Source organism: Mercenaria mercenaria, chromosome 7 (genome assembly GCF_021730395.1).
Source record: "Mercenaria mercenaria strain notata chromosome 7, MADL_Memer_1, whole genome shotgun sequence".
NCBI lineage: Eukaryota > Metazoa > Mollusca > Bivalvia > Venerida > Veneridae > Mercenaria > Mercenaria mercenaria.
Window position 1 is genome coordinate 70,951,632 of NC_069367.1, and position 15,853 is coordinate 70,967,484.

The 15,853-nt window shown below is 34.8% G+C and overlaps 1 protein-coding gene across 9 annotated transcripts in view; it reads left to right on the forward strand.

Moving 5' to 3' along the window:
- Nucleotides 1-15,853, forward strand: part of LOC123553956 (sodium/hydrogen exchanger 9-like) — a 75,657-nt gene that overhangs the window by 52,452 nt on the left and 7,352 nt on the right. For 5 of the 9 annotated variants that reach the window (XM_045343726.2, XM_045343730.2, XM_045343732.2 and 2 more), the window contains 2 exons: nt 506-614; nt 3,318-3,449. In XM_045343726.2, coding sequence (XP_045199661.2) covers nt 506-614; nt 3,318-3,449 — 241 coding nt within the window. Of the gene's footprint in view, nt 1-505; nt 615-3,317; nt 3,450-6,888; nt 6,997-11,621; nt 11,644-15,323; nt 15,374-15,853 lie in introns of all 9 variants that reach the window. The other 4 variants (XR_006686924.2, XM_045343729.2, XM_045343733.2 and 1 more) reach the window with 4 other exon arrangements.

The window sequence follows — 15,853 nt, forward strand, 5'->3', positions numbered from 1 at the left end:
TCATTCTTACAATATTTGATGTGGATGTATGTCTTCCAGTGAGATATGGTTTGAACTGATTTACAAATTTTGTGAGAATTTGTGTGAGTGACTTGGTAGTTGAATAGATAAAGCATTATAATTGAGCCGCGCCATGAGAAAACCAACATAGTGGGTTTGCGACCAGCATGGATCCAGACCAGCCTGCGCATCCGCGCAGTCTGGTCAGGCTCCATGCTGTTCGTTAACAGTTTCTCCAATTCCAATAGGCTTTAAAAGCGAACAGCATGGAGCCTGACCAGACTGCGCGGATGCGCAGGCTGGTCTGGATCCATGCTGGTCGCAAACCCACTATGTTGGTTTTCTCATGGCGCGGCTCATATAGTATTCTTAGACCATGCAGGTTTATCTGAGGCCTTTTGTTTAAATCTTAGATTTCCTGAACATAGTTCTTACTCAATGGCATAATATCAAATAGTTATACATGAGAATTATTCACATCATCATCTGTTGTATTTTATTTCAGATTTTTAAAACCATTATTAACCAACAGCAGACCAAACTTGATGGAAACATGCCCAGGCTGCTGTTTACCATTGGCCAAAATGTTGACCACACAAGAACAGCTGATGGAAGTAAGCCAGTTTTCTGTTGTCTTAATGTGAAAAAAAAAACATGTATAGTCAAGGAATATCAGCTTACCGAATGCTTTATTCATATGCCCTTACCAGTCCCAAAAGGAGAAATACTATTGCAAGACTGTAAAACTTCAGGTCTGGGGTTGCAGCTGAAAAACCTTGATGAAGATTCTCTGATGCAGGAATGATTATAGACCTTATGTGAAATGTTTGGGAGAAAAAAGGCAGATGGATGTCATTTGCTTCACCATGAAATTACACTGAAAATGTTTAATATGAGTGTTTTACATCAGGATCTAAGTTCTGATATAGAGAAGATTATAAACCATAGGAGACATTCTGTACAAATGAATAGCCATCAGTCCTGCAATACAGTTACCTCCCTTTCAAAACGTTTGTTGGTTTCATTTGTTTTATTGTGTTAAAGTGTCAGACTGAAACAATTCAGGTAATATATAAATATCATATGGCAGCATGTGTGACATTGATATTGTCAACCCGAGGGCAGAATGTCTTTTCGCCACGTGGTGACATTCTGTTTCGAGGGTTGACAATATCAATGTCACACATGCTGCCATATGATACTTATTTTATTATACCGAACAAAATTTAGTACATAAAAATGTTTAAAAAACTTTTTAATTCATTTAATTTTACAGTTTCATCTTTAGCGCGGTAATCGCCTTTGTACAAATGGAATAGTGACCTCACTACTATATGTGTACAGGGAGGCAATCATTTGGCTGAAAAAATGAAGCAGTTAATTGCCCTTATATGACATTCAAAATATCAGTGCGGTCACATGACCTGACAGTCCATTTCGCTTGGTCACATGTCAAAAAGGTTGAAAATGTTTTTGATAGTCAGAATATCTCTTTCTGGGGTAATGGGATTTTATCATTGTAGACAAATGAGAGGTACATGTAAAATATATAAATGTCATATAACAGCGTGTGTGACATTGATCAGGGCTTCCATTAAGCGGCGTCCCCGCGTAAAATACGCCAAAAATTATGATCCCTACGCCAATACACAAAGTCAGAGGCGTACCAAGGACTTCCAATATTTTCAAAGGACGACAAAATCAATACACTATGACGTAACTTCTCTTGAATGACGTGATTAGCTCCGCTCCGAAACTAATCAAAGCGGTTTAATAACTCTTGATTGTCAGCCTTGTAAAAACTGCCTGCAGTGTTTGAAGTGTGAGACTAGTGTGAAAGCATTGTGTTTGATAGAGACCGTCTGTAAATGTAAACCATTATCCAGATCAGTTGACATGTTTAGAAGGCGCTAATTGCCGACAATAAAACATTACATGCATTTGGCTCGGATAAAGTTGGTGCAACAAGATCCGAAGTCGGAAGACAAAGTAACTAATTGTGGAAAATATATCGATAATTTCAGCAGAAAAAACCTCAGTAAGTAACTATTTTCTTCTAGCAATTGACATTTCACATCCATTTTAAATTAAAACATTTTTTTCGATCGATAATAAATTTGCTACTCACTTTGGATTTTCGTGAATAATAAATCCTATTTTTACAGTATTTTTTAGAGAAAAAAAAAAACAAACAAAACAAAACATTCAGTTTTTCTCCTATTAAGAACTGATATCTTTGACACATTTTGATGACACCAGCACGTGGCTTCAAAGGGAGGTGTCGGCAAAATTTTCCTTTATTGATTTTCTTTGATGTGGGATGAAAATTAACTGGTTGAGTATTGCCAGGTGAATGACGTAATTTGACATAATTCTACTCCAAGTAAAATGTACTTTAGATTTTTTAAAGTGGATTTTCGTTATGTAGCTGAACAACAGTAAGTCTGTTGATTTTAATAAAAAGCTGACTGTTGCTATACGTATAATAAAACAATAAAACATTTTTTGTTAACTAAAATGTTTTCTAATCATTCTAGTGGTCCTTTTATTCTATTACTTTACACATTGTTCTGAACCAATTAGATATGATGATGATAATAATGATGATGATGATGATGATATTAAAGGTCATTGTACAAAGTGATACTACGTAGGACTCCAAGAAAATTTAAGAGGGACTCCAAAATCTGAATGTTAGGCAGTCCTGACTCCATGAAATTGAATCCTAATGGAAGCCTAGTGGTGACATTCTGTTTCGAGGGTTGACAATATCAATGTCGCACACACTGTCATACGATATTTATTTTATTATACCAAACAAAATTAAGCACATAAAAAAGTTTTAAAAAATGTTTTTAATTCATTTAATTCAACAGTTTCATCTTTTACACGGTAATTGCCTGTGTACACATTGAATAGTGACGTCATTACTATGTGTTCAAGGGAGGCAATCAGTTCATGATTTGGCTAAAAATTGAAGCAGTTATTTGCCCTTATATGACATTCAAAATATCAGCGCGATCACATGACCTGACAGTCACTATCGCTTTGTCACGTGTCGAAATGTTTGAGATTGTTTCTGATAGTCAAAATATCTCTTTCTAGGGTAATGGGATTTTATCATTGTAGACAAAAGTGAGGTATAATAATAATAAATGATGACTTTCTATTTAATTGTTGAGGAAGACCCGGTATTTCCCAGCAGATTTATTTCAGACACAAGCAGGCATCTTGGTAGAACCAAAGATTTTCCACAAGCCAGCTCGATAGCATGACATGATGAACATGAATTTTCAATTGAATGTTCTATTTTGTAGAGTGATCTAAACCACGACCAAGATTCTGATACAGATATGATAATAGACCACAGGGAATTGTCTATAGGAGAGGACAGCCAGATGAGCGCTAGTCCTTCAATCAACTCCACACATGATAAAGAACATACTGAGGTAGGTCCCTGACAAATATGGATGGGGGTTTAGTCCTTTATTCAATCCATGGTGAAATCCTATACATACTTTCTAGAAAAACATGTATGAAAGGTTTCAGCAGAAAAAGATGCTTGAAAATGCTTGAAATTGGATATAGTTGCAGCCTCAAGTCTGAAGACAATGTTTTGCCTTTGATTGTGTTTGCATTTGAATACTTAGTTTTAAAATGGCCTTAATAGTCATTTTTAAAACAGAAAAATTATTTGAAGTGACAATTTTAAGTGTTAGAAAAGACCAAGATGTAGCGTTATTACACTTTCTCTCTGTAAAGGTTTCTGGCATGGACTAGATAAAGGATATCTGCAGTTCTTTCGTTTCATTTTGTTCATGTTTTAGTTTATTTTGTTATGTTTCATAAAACTTTTAATTATATGGGTTGTTTACTTGATTAAATGAACAATGCTAACTTTTCATTACAATAACAATATTCAAAGGAATGATTACTCTTCTATTTTTGTTATATTTTTTGGGGGATTATTTTTTTTTGCATGTGTATTTTTTATTTATATCCTGATACTGTGAAATCATGAAATTTCATGGGTGGGGGTAATTTACAAAAACTTCATCCCATTGAACATATAAGATTTTCATTCTTTTATATATTATATAATCTCAAACTACTAGCAGTACTTACACAAGAAACTAAGAAATAACATGTCAATAAAATTCTGTGATTTCACATATCAGGTGACTATATGCGTAAGGGCCATTTCATCATCCTTGCATGATTTCATAATCCAGCTACATCATCACATGCAAATATACAGAAATATATGAAATCTCTTCTTTCATAAGCAAGTAATTTAAAGGTTGGTATAAAAGGTTACACGGTATCATGTCAGTCACGGGGACATGATCAGCAGTATGTAACACAATGTGAAAAAGTTCTGTTATGATATACATCATCCCTAACTGATCTTTGATAATGTATTTGTTTGTGATGATATTATTTGGATTTCATGAAGTAGGGATACATACACATGTAAATGCTTGAGAAATTAGTCTGGAAGCAACCCATATATAATCAAAATTTTGTTGTTACATCTTTAACTTCTACAGGTAGTCTAATATTTGCTTCATAATGTATTTATTTTGTTCAGAGTTTATTTAACAGCTGAAGTTTCCATACATTTTGTACTGCAAGGAATATAGACTTTTTGATAAAGAAAAGTGACATATGTTGTTTTGGCTTTGATTTTTTTTAATGGAGTTTCTTATTTCTCAGTTGTACAATTAATAGACTACCTGTTATAAACAATCTGACAAAATAATCTTACACTCACAGAAGTATCAGTAACAGCCAGTCTCATACACCATTGTACCTAGTCATTAGATTGGATTATTCTACTTGAAAGGCATATGAATGACAAAAGATAATATTTAAATGTCAATGTATTGCATACCAGTTAATCTGCCTCCAAGTTAAAATGTCTTGCAACAACAACACAAAAACCAAAGCAGATCATTATCTGTTTTTAATTTCTTGTGAACACGATAGAGACAACATTTTGCAATCAATTTTTATCAAACTTGCACACAACTTGTATTGGCATAATATCTCGGTTCCTTTTAAAACTGGTCAGATCCCATCAAGGGTTCGAGAGTTATGGCCCCGTAAAGGGCCAAAATTTTGCTATTTTGGCTTGTGAACACGATAGAGACCACTTTTTGCAATCAACTTTAATCAAACTTACACACAACTTGTATTGACATGATATCTCGGTTCCTGTCAAAAACTGGCCAGATCCCATCATGGGTTCCAGAGTTATGGTCCCTTAAAGGGCCAAACTTTAGCAGCCATATAGAGATTTCATTTATGGTTGTATTTGATACAAACTTGCAAAATATCTTTAACAACAATAGATCTTGGATTCCCTAATGAAAACTTCAGATCCAATAATAGATCCCAGAGTTACGGCCCCTGATTAAACCTTGAAAGAGCCAAAAGTTGTTAATTGTGAAAACGATAGAAGTGACATTTTACTTCGATTTTAACCACACTTACACACAACTTAAGTCACAATAAGATATTGGTTCCTTTCAAAAACCAGCTAGATTCCTTGATGGGCTCTAGAGTTACTGCCCCTGAAAGTGGCAAAATTTTCCAGTTTGGCTCTTTCAGCCATACAGAGGTTTCATTTATGCTTTGATTTGATACAAACTTGCACAGAATGTTTATCTTGATGATCTCCAGGCCAGTTTCGAAACTGGGTCATGTGGGGTCAAAAACTAGGTCACCAGGTCAAATCAAAGGAAAAGCTTGTTAATAGCCTAGAGGCCACATTCATGACCTTATCTCCATGAAACTTGGTCAGAATGTTTATCTTTATGATTCCTATGCCAAGTTCAAAACTGGGTTATATGGGTTCAAAAACTAGGTCAACCGGTCAAATCAAAGGAAAAGCTTGTTACACTTTTGAGGCCACATTTATGTCCCTATCTTTATGAAACTTGGTCAGAATGTTTGTCTTGATGATTCCTATGCAAGGTTCAAACTGGGTCATGTGGGGTCAGAAAGTAGGTCACCCGCTTAAATCAAAGGAAAAGCTTATTAACACTCTTGAGGCCATATTTATGACCCTATCTTCATGAAACTTAGTAAGAATCTTGATGATTCCTAGGCCAAGTTCGAAACTGGGTCATTTGGGGTCAAAAACTAGGTCACCACTCAAATCATTGGAAAAGCTTGTTAACACTGTAGAGGCCACATTTATGACCCTATCGTGAAGTTCATGAAACTTGGTCAGAATGTTTATCTTGATGACTCCGAGGGCAAGTTTAACAGGTGAGTGATATAGGGTCATCATGACCCTCTTGTTTGCAAAATGCAATATGTCTTCATTGTAAAAGGCTAAAGAAGGGTTTTATACAATCACTATCTTGTTTTTGATATGTAATAGAAAGAGCATTGAAACTCGAGGGTAAACGATTTGTACGAGGGGGCATAGCCCCCGAGTATAAATTGTTTACCCGAGAGTTTTAATGTTCTTTCTGTTTTGTATCATAGCCTTCCATATATGGTATTTTTAGGCATTCCTCATTGCCATATACAGCAGTTCAGTGAGTACTTGAAATCCTTGCATTACAAATGTGTAAAGCCCAGGTAAAATAAACCAATGCGAGAGAAGAAAATCAATAAAATACACTTCGCTGTCTACTGTTCCAGACACGCTGGCATACTTTCCTATCCAACAGTGCAGTAACTAGCGTGCGGGTATTAAATACCTGCACACTTTTAGTTACCGCACCCTGTAGTCAGTGCATACGATTTACCTGCACCAAATTTGTTAAGAAAAAACACCTAACTATGATACAATTTATAATACTTCATGGTGTGTGAAAGGTGACTTTGTCAGATTTGAAGTATAATTTATCTTTTTATGTTTTATATTTTGAGCATGTTGAAGAAGAGATTGATTTAGGTGATAACCACTTTGACTCCATAAGTGATGATTTACCTTTAACCCCATGACCTTGACCTGAGCATGATCTTCAACCTTCTAAGGTGATTAGTTGTTTGGTTTTACTTTTAATCAATTCATTTAGTGGAACATTCCTTCAATTTGTAAAGTGTTTCAAAGTTATTTAGTCTGCTAGATGAATTTTGAAGAGATGAAGTATTCAGTTAATTGTATACACAATAGCTAATTTTCAATACAGTCAGCAGTAAACCATGATTATATTTATGCAACAGTTAACACATAATGTATGCAACAGTTGACTCATAATATACACAACAGTTACCTCATAAAGTATGCAACAGTTCACCCATAATGCATGCTACAGTTATCTCATAAAGTATGCAACAGTTCACCCATAATGCATGCTACAGTTACCTCATAAAATATGCAATAGTTCACCCATAATGCATGCTACAGTTACCTCATAAAGTATGCAACAGTCCACCCATAATGTATGCAACAGTACACCCATAATACATACTACAGTTACCTCATAAATTATGCAACAGTTCACCCATAATGTATGCAACAGATCACCCATAATGTACGCAACAGTTGAATCATAAAGTATGCAACAGTTAACTCATAATGTATGCAACAGTTCACCCATAATGTATGCAACAGTTAACTCATAAAGTATGCAACAGTTAACTCATAATGTATGCAACAGTTCACCCATAATGCATGTTACAGTTAACTCATAAAGGATGCAATGGTTAACTCATAATGTATGCAACAGTTAACTCATAATGTATGCAACAGCTAACTCATAATGTATACAACAGTTGACTAATAATAAAAGCAACAATTAACTCAATATACACAACAGTTAACACATAATACACAATATATATAACAGTTAACTCATATACAACAGTTAACTCACAGTACACGTAATAGAAAGAGCATGGAAACTCGAGGGTAAACGATTTGTACCAGGGGGCGTAGCCCCCGAGTATAAATTGTTTACCCGAGAGTTTTAATGTTCTTTCTGTTTTGTATCATAGCCATCCATATATGGTAGTTGTAGGCGTTCCAGTGGAACATTCCTTCAATTTGTAAAGTGTTTCAAAGTTATTTAGTCTGCTAGATGAATTTTGAAGAGATGAAGTATTCAGTTAATTGTATACACAATAGCTAATTTTCAATACAGTCAGCAGTAAACCATGATTATATTTATGCAACAGTTAACACATAATGTATGCAACAGTTGACTCATAATATACACAACAGTTACCTCATAAAGTATGCAACAGTTCACCCATAATGCATGCTACAGTTATCTCATAAAGTATGCAACAGTTCACCCATAATGCATGCTACAGTTACCTCATAAAATATGCAATAGTTCACCCATAATGCATGCTACAGTTACCTCATAAAGTATGCAACAGTCCACCCATAATGTATGCAACAGTACACCCATAATACATACTACAGTTACCTCATAAATTATGCAACAGTTCACCCATAATGTATGCAACAGATCACCCATAATGTACGCAACAGTTGAATCATAAAGTATGCAACAGTTAACTCATAATGTATGCAACAGTTCACCCATAATGTATGCAACAGTTAACTCATAAAGTATGCAACAGTTAACTCATAATGTATGCAACAGTTCACCCATAATGCATGTTACAGTTAACTCATAAAGGATGCAATGGTTAACTCATAATGTATGCAACAGTTAACTCATAATGTATGCAACAGCTAACTCATAATGTATACAACAGTTGACTAATAATAAAAGCAACAATTAACTCAATATACACAACAGTTAACACATAATACACAATATATATAACAGTTAACTCATATACAACAGTTAACTCACAGTACACGTAATAGAAAGAGCATGGAAACTCGAGGGTAAACGATTTGTACCAGGGGGCGTAGCCCCCGAGTATAAATTGTTTACCCGAGAGTTTTAATGTTCTTTCTGTTTTGTATCATAGCCATCCATATATGGTAGTTGTAGGCGTTCCACATTGCCATATACAGCAGTTCAGTGGGTACTTAAAATCCTTGCTTTACAAATGTGTAAAGCCCAGGTAAAATAAACCAATGCTAGAGCAGAAAATCAATAAAATACACTTCACTGTCTACTGTTCCAGACACGCTGGCATACTTTTCTATCCAACAGTGCGGTAACTAGCGTGCGGGTATTAAATACCTGCACACTTTTAGTTACCGTACCCTGTACTCAGTGTATACGAATTACCTGCACCAAATTTGTTAAGAAAACACACCGAGCTATGATACAAACAACAGTTAAATCACAGTACACACAACAGTTAACTCACAGTACACACAACAGTTAATGCATGATATATACAACAATTAATCATAATGCATGCTACAATTAACCATATTATATGCAACAATTAACTCATGAGATATGCAACACTTAACTCATAATACACACAACAGTTAACTCATTTTACTGTATATATTATATATAACGGTAAAAAATATACACAAAGGTCATCCATTATATATGTACAACAGTTAATTCATACACAACAGTTGACCATAATATACACAACATACACTTAAAGAAAAAAAATGAATTTAAAAGCAGTGTTGCGATTTGTTAGGACTTAAATTTCAAACCGCGTAGTATAAGGAAGTATATGGCATTATTTGCTTTCTTTTGAGTTTAAAATGTTTTATTAATTGTTTAACTGGCAGGGCAGGTCACTATTAAACATATACTAGTATTTGAATATAAAAAGGACAATGTTTAGACTTATTTGTAGTATGAGTATCCATGCAGGTGTCTAGCTTTTCCTACCTTTCCTGCTATCATTCTTGTGTTTACAATATTTCTTGAAAAAAGATGATTATATTTACTTTGTTTGTTTTTGATTCATTTCTTCTCTTTGAAATTCATGTTTCTTCCATTGGCTTTGTTGAATGAGTGTTGGCTTTTTTCTTACTTATGGATACTAGTATATATATTTCAGTTGCTTGCAACATTTATAGTTTTATTAGTTAAGCTATTATATTAACTGTGGATATGTTTTATTTATTTTCAATCATTTATTTATTCTCATTAGTTATTTGTTTTAATTCATTTAATTTTTTAGCTCGACTATTCAAAGAATAGTCTAGCTATTCTACTCACCCTGGCGTCGGCGTCGGCGTCACACCTTGGTTAAGTTTTTGCATGCAAGTACATACAGCCATCAATTAAAGGCATATAGCTTTGAAACTTATTTTTTCTTTTTCTAGGTCAATTACCAACCTCTCTGGGTCAAGTCCCATAACTCTGACATGTATTTTGAGCAAATTATGCCCCCTTTTGGACTTAGAAAATTTTGGTTAAAGTTTTACATGCAAGTTATTATCTCCAAAACTAATGCAGATATTGATTTGAAACTTCACATGTGTCTTCGGGGTTATAAAACTAGTTGATAGCAGCAATTCCCATAACTCTGACCTTCATTTTGGCCAAATTATGTCCCCTTTTGGACTTAGAAAATTCTGGTTGAAGTTTTGCGTGCAAGTACATACAGCTATTTCTAAAAGGCATACAGATTTTAAACTTATTTTTTCTTTTTCTAGATCAATTACCAACCTCACTGGGTCAAGACCCATAACTCTGACATGTATTTTGAGCAAATTATGCCCCCTTTTAGACTTAGAAAATTTTGGTTAAAGTTTTACATGCAAGTTATTATCTCCAAAACTAATGCAGATATTGATTTGAAACTTCACGTGTCTTGGGGGTTATAAAACTAGTTGATAGCAGCAAGTCATTAACTCTGACCTTCATTTTGGCCAAATTATGTTCCCTTTTGGACTTAGCAAATGCTGGTTAAAGTTTTGCGTGCAGGTACATACAGCTATTACTAAAAGGCATATAGATTTGAAACTTATTTTTTCTTTCTCTAGATCAATTACTAACCTCACTGGATCAAGTCCCATAACTCTGGCATGTATTTTGGGCAAATTATGCCCCCTTTTGGACTTTGAAAATTCTGGTTAAAGTTTTACATGCAAGTTTCTATCTCCAAAACTAATGCAGATATTGAATTGAAACTTCACATGTGCCTTCGAGGTTATAAAACTAGTTGATAGCAGCAAGTCCCATAACTGATATGCATTTTGGTCAAATTATTCCCCCTTTTGAACTTAAAACTCTTTTGATATTTAACCTTTTTGGGTAATATTTTCCTGCTTCTGGGACAATATTTCGAATAGTCGAGCTTGGCTATCTTACGGACAGCTCTTGTTGCATTATTTCATACCACAAAAATATTCATTTTATATGCTTATTTTTATTCAGGTACTGATTTTTATATATATATATCCATGCTATAAATGTTTGCTATATGTGGACTGCAATGCTATTTTGATGTGTAGAGGGATGGTAACATGGTTTAATTTGGCTATTCTTTCTTACTTAACATATAGTTTCAAAAATGCATTGATTAAAGTTGAAATATAAACAGTTTTAGTATGTTGACTTTATTTCTTCAAGCAAAAAATTCCAAGTGTTTGAAACAGTTGCATGTTGTCAGTGTATAAATGAATTAGATTTATTGTGTTAGGATTATGTGTGGGCAGTGAACATGTTTGCTTTACCTTTTGTTATTGATCTATGTACATTTGGTCAAAGTATTCTATTTATACATGAATGGTGATTTTGTTTGACTAGGTAGAACTCCATGCTGTATAAGGTGAGCTGTAGTCAGTTTATTTGAGCCGCGCCATGAGAAAACCAACATAGTGCATTTGCGACCAGCGATCCGTCAGGATCCATGCTGTTCGCTAACGGTTTCTCTAATTGCAATAGGCTTTGAAAGCGAACAGCATGGATCCTGACTAGACTGCATGGATGCTCAGGCTGGTCTGGATCCATGCTGGTCACAAATGCACTATGTTGGTTTTCACATGGCGTGGCTCATTTATGCTTGGGTTCTTTCAGTAGGATTTGCTCATGGCACTCCTTTTTATGACTACATCCTGTAAGACCAGTCCTTCACATGTACATGATCTGTACATATAAGTACAAGCATGCCCATCTTTGAAAGAAGTTATTTAAAGAATTGGAATGTTTTATTTCATACATGTATTTTACTCTCAGAAGTAGATGTGAACTAGCGCAGAGACCATAGGTCACATTATGTATTTTGATCTTTGGCATTTTGTTACACTTAAAAAACTATTGTAGTTTGCAGTATAAAAGATAAATATTGTTTGTGTATTTCATCAAAAAAAAAAAAATAGAATCACAAACTGATACTTAAAGCCATCTAGCTGGCTTATTAAAGGTTGGCGGTTCTACCCAGGTGCATGAAAGTATGCAGCGAGGGGCACCTAGGGTCTTCCTCCACCTCTTGAACCTGGAAAGTTACCATATGACCTATAATTGTTTCTGTGTGACCTTGAACCCAACAACTTATTATAATGATTAAAGAAAATAGAAACCAGCGTGTCAAAAAATTGAGTTATAACAAGGAGTGTACTGAGCAAACTGTAGTGCTTGTTTTATGTGTGCTGTGGTACTGTCATGTCTTCTTACTAATTTCGTTTAAGGGGGATTATTTGGTTTGATACAATAATTGTTTCTCTTGGTATGTACATTTTGAATTATTTATGATTTATAGATTTAAACATCAACATTTTAATATTTTTAGTGACATAAAATAAGTATGTTTCTGGAGATACATTCATTAGTGAGGTAAAAGCTGGACTTCACAAAGTAAGAGCGGGCTCTTGGTGCCCTCCTATTTAGAATTTTATTTGCTACAGGAAAAAAAGCTGACCACTATAGAAAAGTGCAGTTCCTGCTCCCAGTCCTTTATAAAACCACTGAGGTTTGATAGGTGTTCAGAAAATATTTCTGGACAAATGAGTGAGGAGATTAGAATACAAACTGTTATTAACATTTCACGGGAAACTGCTATTGGAATACTTTCATTTGTTGGACATGTCTGTTTTGTAATACAGACCAAAGACAGTGACATATGAAATAGAATTAGGGATATATTTTACAAGTATATGAGATTGTCAATATTTGAGAGCTACTGGTATTATACATTTTGTCTTTACTATATACATCATCAGAAAGTGTAAATGTTCTGTAAACAAGTATTGTACAATGTATCCGTCTTTTAGTTTATTTTGTGTACAAATAATAGGTTGATATAACACATTATATATAACTTTGTACTTTGAAGTACTGTATTTTAGAAAATTTTGGACATGGGGAATAACTACCAAATTTGTTAATATAAAGTATGAAAACTTGAAAGAGAACTAGAAGCAAAATAAAACCATACACTTTGAGATCTGATAAAATACTAAAAAAATTGGACTGTGTTCCAAAGCATGCTAAATGCAACATTTCATTTACACTCTGGATGTAAGTGTGACACATGACCTAACAAAATACTTGAACTCTGTTATGTAAACATTGATTTAACAGCTGGCTTGTCCTGATTGCAACATCATTATCCATTTTCTAACAAATGTCGTTGCTTCATTTATAAGCATTTAACTTCTCTCCTCAGTTTAGTTAAGATTCTTAGAACAAGTTATGAGATTGTTAGGGGTAACAAAGTATTTAAGACTACAGTGAAACACCGCTCGCTCGAGGTCGCAAGGGGATGAGCAAAATGCTCGAGTCATCCATGGTTTCGAGCGACCCAAACATTGACCATCATACGAAGGAAATTTGAAGTTTTATTGTATCAATTGTCATTGGTACCATTTGCAGAGGAAACGGTGATACATGATAATAACAAACCCGTGACATTTAAAAAAAACGTATCACAAACGTTATCTATGATGTAATAAGTAACTACATGCTTGCTTTAATCTAAAGCAAACAGTAATTGATCAATATTTGATCAATAAAACTTTTCTTTAACCTTTCAATAATAATTAATCTCATTATCAAATCAAATATACCGACAAACAAACATTTAAGATAGTCGGGGAATAGACAACGCAATTTTCACGACCTGCGAAAATTTTTAATAAACCGATACATTCTGGTCGCCGAAGCTGCAAAAAATTTTGACACCTCTGCTCGAGTTAGCCAGAAGCAACAAAGAGTAAGTTAATACACAGGGACCAGGTGTCATGCTCGAGCGATCAAGTTATCGATGCTCGACCCAGCCATGGTAATTTCAGATAGAAAATAGAAGGAAATCGGCCGGGACCACATGAATTGCTCGAGCGAGCCAGGGTGCTCGAGTCATCGATGCACGAGCGAGCGGTGTTTCACTGTATTTTTAGACTATGAATTATTGTACCCCCCGACAACAAAGTTGTAAGGGGGGGTATACTGGTTTCAGGTTGTCTGTCTGTCTGTCTGTCTGTCTGTCTGTCCGTCTGGTCGTCTGTCCGTAGACGCAATCTTGTGCGCACCATCTCTCCTTATCCCCTTGACAGAATTTAATGAAACTTCACACAAGTGATCAGTACCAACAGTAGTTGTGCATGGGGCATGTTAGGTTCTTTTAGAAAAAAAAATTGCAGAGTTATGGGACTTTGTTTTTTTGTTACTATATACATAGACACAATCTTGTGCGCACCATCTCTCCTCATCCCCTTGACACAATTTAATGAAACTTCACACAAGTGATCAGTACCAACAGCAGTTGTGCATGGGGCATGTTAGGTTCTTTTAGAAAAAAAATTTGCAGAGTTATGGGACTTTGTTTTTTTGTTACTATACTATATACATAGACACAATCTTGTGCGCACCATTTCTCCTCATCCCCTTGACACAGTTTAATGAAACTTCACACAAGTGATCAGTAACAAGAGTAGTTGTGCATGGGGCATGTTAGGTTCTTTCAGAACAAAAATTTGCAGAGTTATGGGACTTTGTTTTTTGTTACTATACTAGATACATAGACACACTCTTGTGCGCACCATCTCTCCTCATCCCCTTGACACAATTTAATGAAACTTCACACAAGTGATCAGTAACAACAGTAGTTGTGCATGGGGCATGTTAGGTTCTTTCAGCGACAAAAATTGCAGAGTTATGGGACTTTGTTTCTTGTTAACATACTATGTACCTACAGTCTGCTTATGCAGTCTTGTGCGTGCCTAATCTACCAAACCCTTACACACAATTTAATGAAACTTCACACAAGAGTAAGTACCAACCCATGTTGTGCATGCTGCATGTTACATTCTTTTAGATAAATATTCTGTATAGTTATGGGACTTTGTTTTTTGTTACTATACTATATACTATACTGTATACATACAGTCTATATACATACAGTCCAACATAATTATGCAATCTTGTGCGTGTCAAATTGCAATGTACTGTGTCAGTGCATGCGGGGGGTACATTCATCACCTTTAGTGATAGCTCTAGTTCTTAATGTTTCAGGACGAATCAACAAATCTTATGAAATGGATATCATAAATAAAGCAAATCAAGTATAGCTTAGATCAACCCTTCTTAACTGTACAGAGCACACATATTGGAAACGACACCTGTATTTAAAGCAGTACACAACATGAACGCACATTCAAACCTCTGTATTGCAAAAGACCTTCAGATCAAGTGCCTAGTTCCACAGGTTTATCTTAAGCAGCTCTGAGGCTGAATTCCCTCTTATACATTCTGACAGAGGAATAAGTGATTTGTTTAAAGCAAAAGTTGATTCAGAAGTTTACATAATAAAGATATATCATGGCCGTTTTTTGAAGTCATAACAACCTTTCTCTGTTGTGAGACTGTATTGAAATATTGTACAATCAGGAATATGTAAAATGGTCTAATATTTTTTAGTACATTATAATGTATGAATGTGACATGGATTAATGTATACAGCCAAATCCAGTGTAGAGTTGTCATTGTTTTCAGACCTTTGGGATCAATGAGTCCATTAAATTTCAGAGTTCCTTTGTAATACA